Source organism: Solea senegalensis, linkage group LG10 (genome assembly GCF_019176455.1).
Source record: "Solea senegalensis isolate Sse05_10M linkage group LG10, IFAPA_SoseM_1, whole genome shotgun sequence".
NCBI lineage: Eukaryota > Metazoa > Chordata > Actinopteri > Pleuronectiformes > Soleidae > Solea > Solea senegalensis.
Window position 1 is genome coordinate 20,771,011 of NC_058030.1, and position 12,175 is coordinate 20,783,185.

Sequence of the window (12,175 nt, forward strand, 5' to 3'; positions counted from 1 at the left end):
CTTTAATCTTAGAATTCTGATTTTAATCTTAGAATTCTGACTTTAATCTCAGATTTTTTCTGACTTTTTCTGAAAAAGAATATCCCCGTGAACCTGTCAACAATGATCCAGAGAAAATCCCACATCTGTTATTCACATGAGTCAAATTTCTGCCAGGAGTCTTCTTTCATCTGAATATTTTTTGTGGAGTAATCATGGGAAAAGTAATTTGCACAACTTTTAAATATAAACAAAAATGTCTGTTACAGTGAAACCACTGTTAGAGCTAATAAACTGCAAACATTTTGGACTATGACTGAGAACATAAGGAAGTGCCCAGAACATGTCATTGCTCACCTCTGCACTACTGCTGTATACCCACAAAGTGTCCCGAGAACACCATTGCCGAGCAAATACTGTACATTTATGTGATTTTCATTATGCTGCGTTTATCTGAGTGTCATGGGTCTCTGGGTAGCTTCAGTATTGTCTTTGACATCTTTGATGGCATGGGTGTTTTCCTAATCCAAAACACACTTTTTCCTACAGGCACATGTTTGGGTGATTTTCACCCAGCAATAGTGATAGAAGGTAAAGTAGGTTTTGGGTTGATTCTGTGTGCCAAGGACACTGAGCTTTCAAACCAAGTTTCCATCTTCATTATTTTTTTTTAGGAATTTTTTGTTCCCAAATTCCTAATTTTCCAGTAATTTTGAAGCATTTGTATATGGTCCCCTCATGATGCTTTTCTTTCATTTTTTTAGACATGACACAGTTTAAAATAAAAGAACACATTTGTCATGTATTGTCATGTTTTGATATATTTTGATGACAAGTTCTTTTTATTGGGTGAATTACCTCGGGTAAAAATCACCCAGCGTTAGTGATGGTGTTTTGAATTTGAGCGATAGTGTTCTAGGTTAACAGAACCTGTTTTAGGATGAAGGAAGCAACATAGACATTTTTTATTTTTAGTTTTGTAATTAAGTTAGAAATTCTTGTAAAATATGTATAATAGATCTTAATAAATACTTATAAGGAATAAAAGAAAACCCATTCATCCATCTTCTACCGCTTTATCCTCCACATGAGGGTCGTGAGGGGAGTTGCGCCAATCTCCGTTGATATAGGGCGTATACAGGCATACAGGCCTAACATGTCAGTATTCACACTCAATGTTAATTTATTATTTTTAATTCATAGATCAGTTTTTTACGTTGATGGATAATTATGCACCTTGTTGTGAAGCCAAACCTCTCAAATATTACATGAAGCCCAGCTGTAATAAAACCACATGCAATTTCACGAATTAAGTTAAGTGGTCTGATTATTAATTTGTATCCCATATTCACATGAAATTAATATTATATTTGGAACTTGTGTGTTGATCAGAGTCACGATTCAAGCTTATGTTTTGAAATGGCTGGCCTGGTATTTTAATATGTATAAGGTTATTTGAAAATAACTGAATGCAACCTGTAAAAAGTATTATCAAACTTAATGTCTTATCATTAAAGTGTGGCATATGTCTTTTTCTGACTCAGCCATTCATGCTTTTAGTGATATTTAGGCCTTCACTATGGAGTCCTTTGGAAAAAGAAAATGAGCTCCACCTTCACTCCTCTAATTAGACTTTCACACAGCACCAGCTGTGAGTAATCACTTCACTGCAATGAGTGCAGTCACAATCTGGAATGATTTGTGTCCTTCCTCACACTGTCCCTGTCATCCCCTGCTGTCAAACTGGAGGACAGGAAAGAGAGTAACTGATTGTTCCTGACCTGGTCATTTTTAATATACAGTCTGCTGCTGCTGCTGCTGCTGCAGGTGGATAAATTAAACTCACTGCCATGGATCTTCCATCTGGGTAAATAACATGCAAGTGTGTATGTTTGGCAGAATTTGGCCTGTGCTACTTTAAAAAAAATAAATCTTGATGGTTTTCAGGGTTTCTTGGCCGTGTGTTTTGCTGTTTTGGGGATGCATTTCCTTTCCTCCTCAGAAAGGTATGGATTTATTTTATTAATATTATTAACTTTCAGTGTTTAGCATTAAATAAATGCAGCAAAGTGGAACCAGAGAGAGTTGCATTTTGAACATTGCAAATGTTGACTTCATTTGTATCCTTTGATCTTTTATCACTTAAATTCTTATCCTGCACTCTAGACTTATTTGGCATTGTTTTATTCAAGTTTATCATTAGTCTTGGCTGCCCTGTGTTTGTTTAATTGACTTGTTTTGTATCATCCTGTTTGAATGCAAAATCAGTACGTTGGTGTAGAGAGAGAGAGAGAGCTCAGTTCTCACTCAGTTTCCCTAAATAAACAACAGTAAAACATATGCTCTGCTGTATTCAACCATATGAATTCAAAATAATGTTTATTTCTAATTTTAGGTCATAATATTGCACATGGCTACTATCTCAGTGAGAACACACAAGCCTCAAACCAATTTCATTCTGGAGATTTTCTGAACACAGAGGAGGATAAAACACAGGCTATGTGGCACCAGAACTTTGTTTCCCATCAGGAAGAACCTGTCCAGGACAATGGGAACCATATTGGCTCAGTTACTGGCTTTGATGAATTGATGGAGCAACACGGACCAGAACCAGGTCAGGAGCCAGAGGAATCATTGGTGACCCCCTCTACTCGTTCTGTGCAGAAATATGAAAACATGAGTGCTGGTCATCAACATCCCTTTGGTGTTTTATTAAAGGAGCACACACCAGAGACAACTGTGGAGGGCATCAGTTTCCCAACTATCAATGATTTCAGACAGTTTATAGATACAGTGAAGAGCTCCTTCTTGACACCAGGAAGTGACTTGGGTGGATATTTTCAAACTGCTCGAGAAACCATGAAAAACGAGTTTATTTATGGTGCTCAAAACATTGACGGAGAGTCTTCTATGTCTAATTCTGTAAAAGAAGGATCTGTCCATGATGACGACAGTGAAAATGAAGTTTGGAGTGAGTCGATGATGGAAAAGAGTGAACCAGACGCCAACTACCAAGCTGAAAGCCTCTCTCTTTTTGATCCAGTTGACCACACAGCAAGTCTGATTTCTCACAATGATGTCCAGGACTCTGGGCCGGGCTCTGCTGTCTACTATAATACAGAAGCCAGAGCATATGGTTTAGGTGAATATGGAAGTGATGTTTCTCAGGAAAACCATAATAATTTCGCAAGTATTCCTGATGAGCAACATGAAGATGTTGAGTCAACAAGCTACAACTTTCCTGTACAAAAACCTGCTGGCTCTTTGTTAGGAGGGATTTATTTAACTAGTAACCATGTGACTTCCTCTCCTGTCAAAAGTAGGAAATCCAGTATAAAACCTCTGACCTCTGAGAAAATAATCCACTTTGAACTTGGTAACCAAAGAGAAGAGCCGCGCAGAGTGACTAATCTCCTGTATCCACAAGAACCCCCACCGTTGACTTCATACGGTAAAAGCATATTTGTTAGTCCACCAAGAACTCAACTCTACATGCCATCTAATGTGTCCAAACACAGGGAAAGACCCGTCCAAACCCAGTCTCCTCCGACACATCAACCCACTGAGCCACACAGAGTGACTGTAGCTAATCTCCTGTATCCACAACAGCCCTGGTCTTTGACTTCATATGGTAAAAGTATATTTGTTGAAGCGCCTAAAACTCAATTCTACATCCCAGTAAATGCATCCAAACACAGAGAAAGATCAGTTCAGACACATCAACCCACTGTTGGCAAGGAATCAAAGGATATAAACTCCACCCCGACCATCTTACCTACATCTACTGGCTCAGTTTTTTCAAACTCTGACTGGTCACCTCAGAGTAGCAGTGGTCACACGCGTGTTGAAACAAGTAGGTCACATGACCCCCAGCATCATGTTTTTAGCAGAAAGCAGCCAATCAAATCATACCTGCACTTTACTGTGAAACCTCCCAGCTTTTCTCCGGACTCAGAGAGACTGGTCAGCAATCTCAGAAACCAGAGAGTCACTGTTTCCAGTCCGTCCATTGTCTCTGGTCAGGCAAGAGATGAGAAATCTGACCAGTCGGAGCAGAATGGAGGCTCTGTCGTCCAGGACCCAAAGCAAATGAATGACTTAATATCCATTCCCACCACTTATGGCTTAGATTCAACTTTGAGTGGGATTTCATCTCGGGTCAGTGATGTTGATGTAACATCTCCAATTAACTTTCCCCCAACCTCAGAACCAAAGAAACCATTTTCAAGGGAATTTGAGAATGAGGTCATGTCCAGGGATGTGAACTCTAAAAGATTTCCCAGTGGTGTCAGAAACCTTCAGGGCTTGTTTTCTTATCTACAAAAACGCGGCCCTCCGCATTCCTTCATGCAACCGACCAAATTACAGGAGCTTCCAGCCAGTGTGAACGGAGAACATGGCAACAGGGTCCATCGCCTCTTTAAACCAAGTTTGACTTCCAAAGGGTCGGTTTCAACTCTGCCTGCTGTCTCTTGGAGGAATGGTAGCAATGCACAAAAGCGTCTGCCTCAAAAATATATTATCCAGTCCAGAAATGGCTACATAAGAGGCAAAGTGTCTTCGTCAAAGACTCGTTACACACCATACCAGCACGCTGAGGTCAACGCTGCTGAACACCGATGGAAACCTCACCTGAGATGAAAAAGAGGTGAAGAACGATAAAGAATCAACAGTTCAGTTGAATGAGAAAGATAAAATTATACAAGTACAATGTAATTGTAATTTAGAGCAAGATATATTGTGTTTTATTATACAGTAGACAGAATATAATCTACATTCAGATTTTAAAACTGTATGAATGTGAGAACTACTTCTTTAAAGATAAGCAGCGTGAATATTGTGGCTAAGTGATTGATCTTATCATTAAGGGTCAAATTGTAGACAAGCAGGAGTATTTGATGTTTAATTCTCAAACCTCATAATTACTTTTTCTTTCTCCTTTTCAACAGGATTGTTTTCCATCTTCAAGTGGGAGAAGCATCACATTTGTCATATTCCATCTTCTCTTTTTCACATTTTGATTGTGTCAGATGTGGAAAATTTTGTCAACAGTTCAAGGCTTAACTACATTAACTGTCACAAAAAATGCCAACGACAATCAACATCAGTGTATGACAGGTGAAAGGTTTGATATTTTTGAGAAATTGCCTGTAGTGTTGGTCCTGGTTTAACATGATATAATATTATTTATTTCATTGTTGCATCTCTCTTTAGGGTAACATTTGTTCCTGTGCATTTTTCCACACGTATGAACATGGTGCTTCTGAATAAAAGGAGAGAAATAGTCAAACACGAGTATGTTTCTTGAGCTTGAGAACAAATATGCCTTCCCAAAGCAGTTTTTCTCTCACATTTCTTTGAACAGAAAAAGTGGTATTTCATCATATTCAACTTTATCCAGATATTATCATTGCTATATCAGGAAATTAGATTTTGGTTAAATGAATGAAGTGAACCTTGTTAAATTCAAACATTTGCAGATTGATTTGAAATGATCATTGTGGTTCACTGTTAGAAGAACATGTATACTAGTTAAAGAGCACTGGTTCAGGAAGAGAAAGTAACACATTTAAGAGGCTTTAGTGATGTTTCACAAAAGGTGTTTTAGATGTAAGTGATGTAAAACAATCACTTATTAATAGTTTGAAAAGTCTGATTTCAAGAAAATATAAAATTATTATAATATAAAATATATATTTTAACTTTCTAAAGTTCATTCCTCTGATTGGTAATGCTTAGATAGCATCAACAATAGTTTTCCTTTTAAAAAAGGAAAGAAAAATCATTAAATCACTAAAGCACAGTGTTAGGTCAGAGATGGGATGCAGCCATGGATAAATATGTTGTTTATCTTTATTTGGCAGCAAACCTTGACTTTGTCCTCCTGAAGTAAAAGTTGACAAAGTGAGCCACTATGTGTTCATCTTAGGAAAGTCACAATACATCCTGAAGATAATCATGTCCCTAATAGGAAAAAAGACGTCTTCGATAAATGGCCGTCAGGTTTCTGAGACATAACAGGTAAGAATCTGGACTTGTAGTCAAGAAAAATGTCCACATAAAAATAATTACATAAAAAAATAGTCTTGTGCGTAGTCAGTCACTCCGGGATAGATTTGGTCGGCCAACCCGAGCCGCCCAGAAACACTGAACACATCATTGTTGACAACTGTGGCTCGCGCTGGGTGAGCAGCTTGTCAGCAAACTTCTCCCGTTTTCGGAGCGGACAAGCTAACAGAGTTTACTCCAAACTCTCCGGAGCATCTTTAGCTTGCTGTTAGCATAGCTCAGCTAGATAGTTAGCCCCAGCATGGGCGATGATGGAAGTGTAATTCCTAGGCTCAGCAACATGAAGGCGTTGCTGGGAATAGTCGCTGGAGCTGGAGCCTCCTATGGGATTTACAAACTGATTAGCGGGGGGAGCTTCAAAAGGAACAAGAAGAGCGTGAAAGAGAGTGACAGTGGTGCTGTCAGGACGAGCAGTCAGCCCAGTGACACTGCTCTGAAGCCGGGGAGCCTGTTGGCTAAAGTGTCTGGACTGGATGTTGTCTGTCCACGACCTGCGCATGTTGCATCAGGTAAATAATTATAAACTAGTTATAATAATTATAATACTAGACTATACCCCCACCATATGTCTAGCATTATTAATTTGTATGAATTATAACATGCCTAACCCTTTTATTGGCTTTCTGAGATGTGTTTTGAGACAGTTTGCTGTTTAGAAAATGACAGTCCTGACATTGGTGACAAAGATTACTCATTAGAGCCCACTTCCATGTGATATAATATTAAGATGCTTACAGCATTTTTTGTGTGACTGCCGTTTCTTTTAACAGACCTGTGAGATAATGAACTGATGCTCATTCATATTTAACAGATCACTATTGTTCAGGATTTGTTGGCAAAGTTTGCAAAGAAAGTGACTATACCACCCATAAGCATGCTTGTGTAAAAGAAAAGTCACATAGTTTTAATAGCCTTATGTACCTTAGACAAGGGTATTGCTTTAGGGAAACAGATATCTGGCACTGCCATGTTTCTACAGCAGCCCATCAAATATCCTGACGTTAAGCATCCCAAAACTTGGCTAGGCATTTTATACAGTACATCAATATTACAGCAAATAGGTTTTATTTGTATTGCACATTTCATACACTGAGAAATCCAAAGTGCTTTACAGGAAAACTATTAAAACATAGCATTAATAATGGTAGTTTCCACAGCACATGGCACAAAGATAAAAGGATACAGGTAATTGAAGATGAGTGTTGCTCATTCTTAAAAGCTCTGCCAAACAAAACAAAAAATGTTTTTCATTTAAAATAGTCTAAAGTGAAAGCAAGCCTCACTTTTTCAGGAAATCTCTTATAAATAATAATAAGAAAGGCTGCTTCTCTGTGCCTAGTTCTGATTCTTGCAACAGAAGGACCAACATCTGATGACTGGAGAGGTCTGGTGGGCTCATTCCAGACAGAGAATGAAAAGAATTAATATTTTAAAATGAGAGTTTATTCATAAAGGTGTTATTGATGCATTAGCTCACACATTTCCTGACACTTACCGTAAGCCCATTGAATGTCTCATGATAATAAATATGTTTTTTTTTATCACAGGCGACATCATCCATCAGTCTCCTGGTAACCTGGAGCCACAGCATCTGAAAATGCTGTTGTCTTGTCTGCAGACCAGCAATAATCAATCTGAAAGATGTCAGATTCTACTTACTTTAGGAAATGCTGCTGCCTTCACAGTGAATCAGGTAGAGTTTGTTTCTCCATAACCCTCTGCAAAAGAGGTTACTTCTGGCTGCTTTATTTCCAAGAGTCTGTTTTCAAATACTGTGAAATTCATGTAGTTTTTTTTGTCAGTTATTGCTCACTGAGGTCTTGTTTTAATCACCTGTTCTCCAGAATCTAATCCGGGAATTTGAAGGGATTCACATCATTGCTGGTTACCTCTCTGATCCTGTGGCAGAAGTTCGAGTGCAGACTCTGAACGCTTTAAATAATCTGTGTATGAATATACAAAACCAGGAGCAAATAAAGGTTTGTTGTCATTCTGTGCTACAATTATAATATAGTCTTTAACATTATTTATACACTATATTTATGTCATTTTTCAATCTTGCCTTATAGGTTTATGTGTCTCAAGTGCTGGAACTAATTGAAATGTCACCAGTGAATTCTGACCTTCAGCTGGCTGCTCTCAGGCTACTGACAAACCTTTCAGTCACAGACAAACATCAACACCTGCTCAAGGAATCGGTTACACTTTTACTGTCTCTATTGGTCGTGAGCAGCGAAGCATTACAGGTGCGTAACTTTTCCTGGTGACCTTTATTTGGAATCTTGAATACTGTAAAAAAAAAAAGTTAAATTCCTAAATCACAATACGATACAATTTATATGTCTCTGTGATAAAGAGACAAAGCTGCAAGTGAAAGCCAGTTTAGAGCAGAATTGTTGTTTATTGTAAAACATATGTGAACTGTTTTGTTTGTTTCAGGTTCAGGCTTTGAGGGTCCTTGTGAATTTGTCTTCTAATCCAGATATAATGGATGATATTGTTCAAGCTCAGGTAAGGTTGAAGTAATAAAAATGCTGTCTTTGAAGACTGTTGTGATACTGTATAAATTAATGTGATCTTTTTCTATGTGCTTTTTGCCCCCAGGCTCCAGCCTCTGTTGTGCTGCTGTTCGACACACGAACCGCTCCCCCCGTGCTTTTGCGACTGCTGACATTTGCAGGAAACTTAAAGGCCTGGAGGCCCTCGGACCAGGTGGCACATGAACTGAGGAGAAAGCAGGATTGCCTCTTCCGGGTCATGTTGGATGAATCCTCCCAGCTCCACAGCAGACTGGTCCAGCTGCTTTCACACCCAGATGGGGAGATTCAGGCCCAGGTGGCTCGTATCTTAACATAGTCCTCTCTGTCTGTCTGCCCTGTCTGTCATGCACAGCTTTTGCATCCACACATTTTGCCAAAGCCATTAACCCATAGCCTCCTAAAAGTTCAATTATAAATCTGCTTACATAAAAATCAGGCTGTGGATTCTCATCTTACGCTCCCACACTCTAACTACAGTTTTCCACAGATCAATATTACTACCACACAAATCTAAATGGTCTACTGCTTCACCTCACCAGCCACTTTTGCCCAATATACAGTTACATGCACATTAATTAATTGATGAGCTGTGAGTGAACAGGAAGCAGGGAAGAAAACATTCAATAGAGTGTAAAAAAACAGGCTACCTCTCCCTGTTTTTCTGCTTCTGCCAAGAGTTTTACTCAAATGACTATTTTCCTTCAAAGATCCACAGTGCCCTTCCTTCTGAGAACCTTGCATTCTTTCTCTAAAGATATTTTCCAGGTGAAATTTCTGAACCCAATTGCACTGCCAAATGTTTTCTAGAGAATGTATGTAATCTGTGCAATGTTGACCCAATATATTACCAGCTGTGGTACAGAGAGACACTGGGAAGCAGGGAGGGTTTCTTGTTTGCAATCCTCAGCATGCCTCAAAGACACCAGTGACACTGCAGCTCCAGCCATTTATATTATTATGTCACTAAGTTGTATTTAAGTAGTCTTTTCAATGAAAACAAGATCTTTTTTGTCCGTGTATTTGATTTGAGAAGCTGAATCATGATTATAGGAGAACCAAAGCGAGGTAAAGCTACAGTGGGGATAGCCTAACTTTCTCTACTGAAACTCTTGGTGTTTCTCAAAGTCAGGGTTGGATCCTCGGCTGAATTTGAAAGACGCTGCATTATCACACCCTGCTGAATGACTGTTCCAATTTACAAGATTACAAGATACTGCAGATTCTTATGGACTGAGTCCTTCACATAGAGAAGGATGCATGTTGTGTATCCTCAGAGCAGCCATAATCCTTAGTACATTAATGTTTTATTAGGCATTTAAACATTTTTGCTACTGTAGCATATACATTTCTCCTTTTTTTACAAGTTTTTGGTGTAGCACCACCGTTATCTATTTACCCCCTGTATGGCATTTATTTAATTTGAACCACTGAAGGTGGGACCTTCTTGATGATGTAATGACACACACTTGCTACATTGTTCCTTTAAGACCTGGGTCATACTTTTCATATGCTCACGGTTCTGTTTATGAAAAAAAGAGGGTTCCTGACAGTCTGGCTTTGTGCACATGTGCACGGAATCTCTTGATGTCTCACCAGAAAATTCCTCCTTTGTATGTGCTTGTATTCTTTGAGCCATGGGTATTGCAGATTCTCTTCTTCATTGTCTCTTTTGACCAAAACAATACTGCACCACAAATGACTGGAAAGTGTGCCACAGGAAGCATGCAAATACCGTGGAAATGAGGGGATCATTAAATTAATGCACATGGAACCTAGTGGACCTCTGCACATGTGAATGCATAAAGTAGGATCCAGTCCTTTCCAGAATGCTGAGACTGTCTCTGTAGTACATGACTTTGAAGGATCCTTGACTTTGAGAAACACCAACTGCCTTTCCCATGTTGTAAATGTTACCTGAGTTGATCATGGTGCTTGTTATTGAAACCAGTGTTGGGTAAGGCCATCCACAGCTGCCTGAACTGGGATGCACTGGTGTTATTGAATGTCTCATCTGGCTCACAATTACCTGCAAATCCTCCAGGGAGGACCTGGAGGAAGTCACATAGTGGAAAAAGGATGTCTGAACTTCTACCATTGTTATACGGACACATTTGACTTAAAAATAAACAGAGGAGTGGTTGACCTTGGACAAAAGCTCTTTGTTAAAAATGTTTTATGCATAAAATCGTGTTTGTGGAATGACAAATGTGACTGAGTTACTGTATGTACACAGGCATTGTCACTGTAATAAGACAGATTCCCAACAGGATAGAAGCTGTGAAACCTGCAATCTACTCACTTGCATTTACAGAAAAGAAGGTGTAGGTCCATCCACCCCCCAACATGCATGAAGAATGAGGTAAAGATAATGCCAGAATATGGTTTTTAATGCAAGGATTTTATAGCATGAGTCAGACCAGGTGTTAAGAAATGCTGCACACTTTACATGTTTGGATACTGACTTAATTTAATCTAAATCCTACATATGTCTCAGGCAATAGGGTTTACCAGAGCAGATACAGTAGGTTTACTTGTGAACTAGATCTTATTTATTTACTGAAGATAGTCAGTATTTTGCCTATAAAATAAAAAAAAAATGTTTGTGTGTTTGAATGGTTCAATAAAGACTTGTGAAAGTCCACCTCTTTCTTTCTTTCTGTTTACTCTCTTCTTATTCTAAAAGCAGCTGATACTGTAACCTAAACACACAGAACATGAGTTTGTGGTTCTCTGCGTCTGTATAGTTGAGTTACTCACTGCTGCATGTCTATGAATCTCTGTGACCAAAATGTCTTCACATCAACGCTCCTGGTTATGAACTTGAGAAGTACATAACTCTAGTATGGGTCAGTCTCAAGTAACACAGAGTCCTACATTACCCACAGCAAGCTGATCCCACAAGTATTCCATGGGGTTGAGGTCAGGAATGCAGGCAGGCCATTCCATTCTCTCCACTCCCAAATTCTGGGATTGGCACATTGTCATCTTGGTGACCAGCATGAGGAGGAGATGACGGGCTGTAAAAATGTGGCACCATAGAAAAGGGAAATAAAGAGTATATACGTATACTGTATGTATATGTATGTATATGTATATATATGTATATATATATATATATATATATATATATATATATATATATATAGTGATAGATAGTGATTTGGATACATATCACCTTTTGATTGACACTAGGAAAGTGTCCAGTGTTGGCAGAGTTCTCCACTAGTATTAAAATGTAAAAAAAATACTGTAACTTTTCTTTTTCATCTCCCTTTATCTTTTTTCTATTTGTTGAGAAACAACACAAATTTAAAAGCCAGTAATAAGATTTGAAATTACCTAAACTATCTATATGTATGTTTAAATGTATAATTGCTTTAAAAATTAACTTTCTTTTTGGTTTAGAGTAGAAATGCATTCCAGTTGTAGTTGGAAGGAGGAATTTCCAAGTTCAGAGGGTACTCCTTCAACTGGAACACCTCTTCACGACGGCTGTCACTCGGTCAGTAGTAAAAACACTAATTGCTACTTTTACTTTTAATTGTACTTCTGTTTCACATTAAGTCAGTCAGTAGTTTATTCAAATA

At 38.5% G+C, this 12,175-nt stretch overlaps 2 protein-coding genes across 2 annotated transcripts; both read left to right on the plus strand.

Annotated features, from left to right (window-relative positions):
• The first annotated feature begins 1,963 nt into the window (after positions 1 to 1,963).
• On the plus strand, positions 1,964 to 4,664 carry LOC122776193. Its single transcript, XM_044036603.1, has 2 exons — positions 1,964 to 1,985; positions 2,375 to 4,664. Exon 2 carries the CDS (start codon positions 2,479 to 2,481, stop codon positions 4,618 to 4,620), a length of 2,142 nt encoding a protein of 713 aa, XP_043892538.1. The 5' UTR covers positions 1,964 to 1,985; positions 2,375 to 2,478; the 3' UTR covers positions 4,621 to 4,664.
• Positions 4,665 to 6,198: 1,534 nt separating this feature from the next.
• Positions 6,199 to 11,229, plus strand: armc10 (armadillo repeat containing 10). Its single transcript, XM_044036610.1, has 6 exons — positions 6,199 to 6,557; positions 7,596 to 7,741; positions 7,893 to 8,027; positions 8,118 to 8,294; positions 8,488 to 8,559; positions 8,653 to 11,229. The coding sequence occupies exons 1-6, from the start codon at positions 6,290 to 6,292 to the stop codon at positions 8,902 to 8,904; spliced, it is 1,050 nt and encodes a 349-aa protein (XP_043892545.1). The 5' UTR covers positions 6,199 to 6,289; the 3' UTR covers positions 8,905 to 11,229.
• Positions 11,230 to 12,175: the final 946 nt, after the last annotated feature.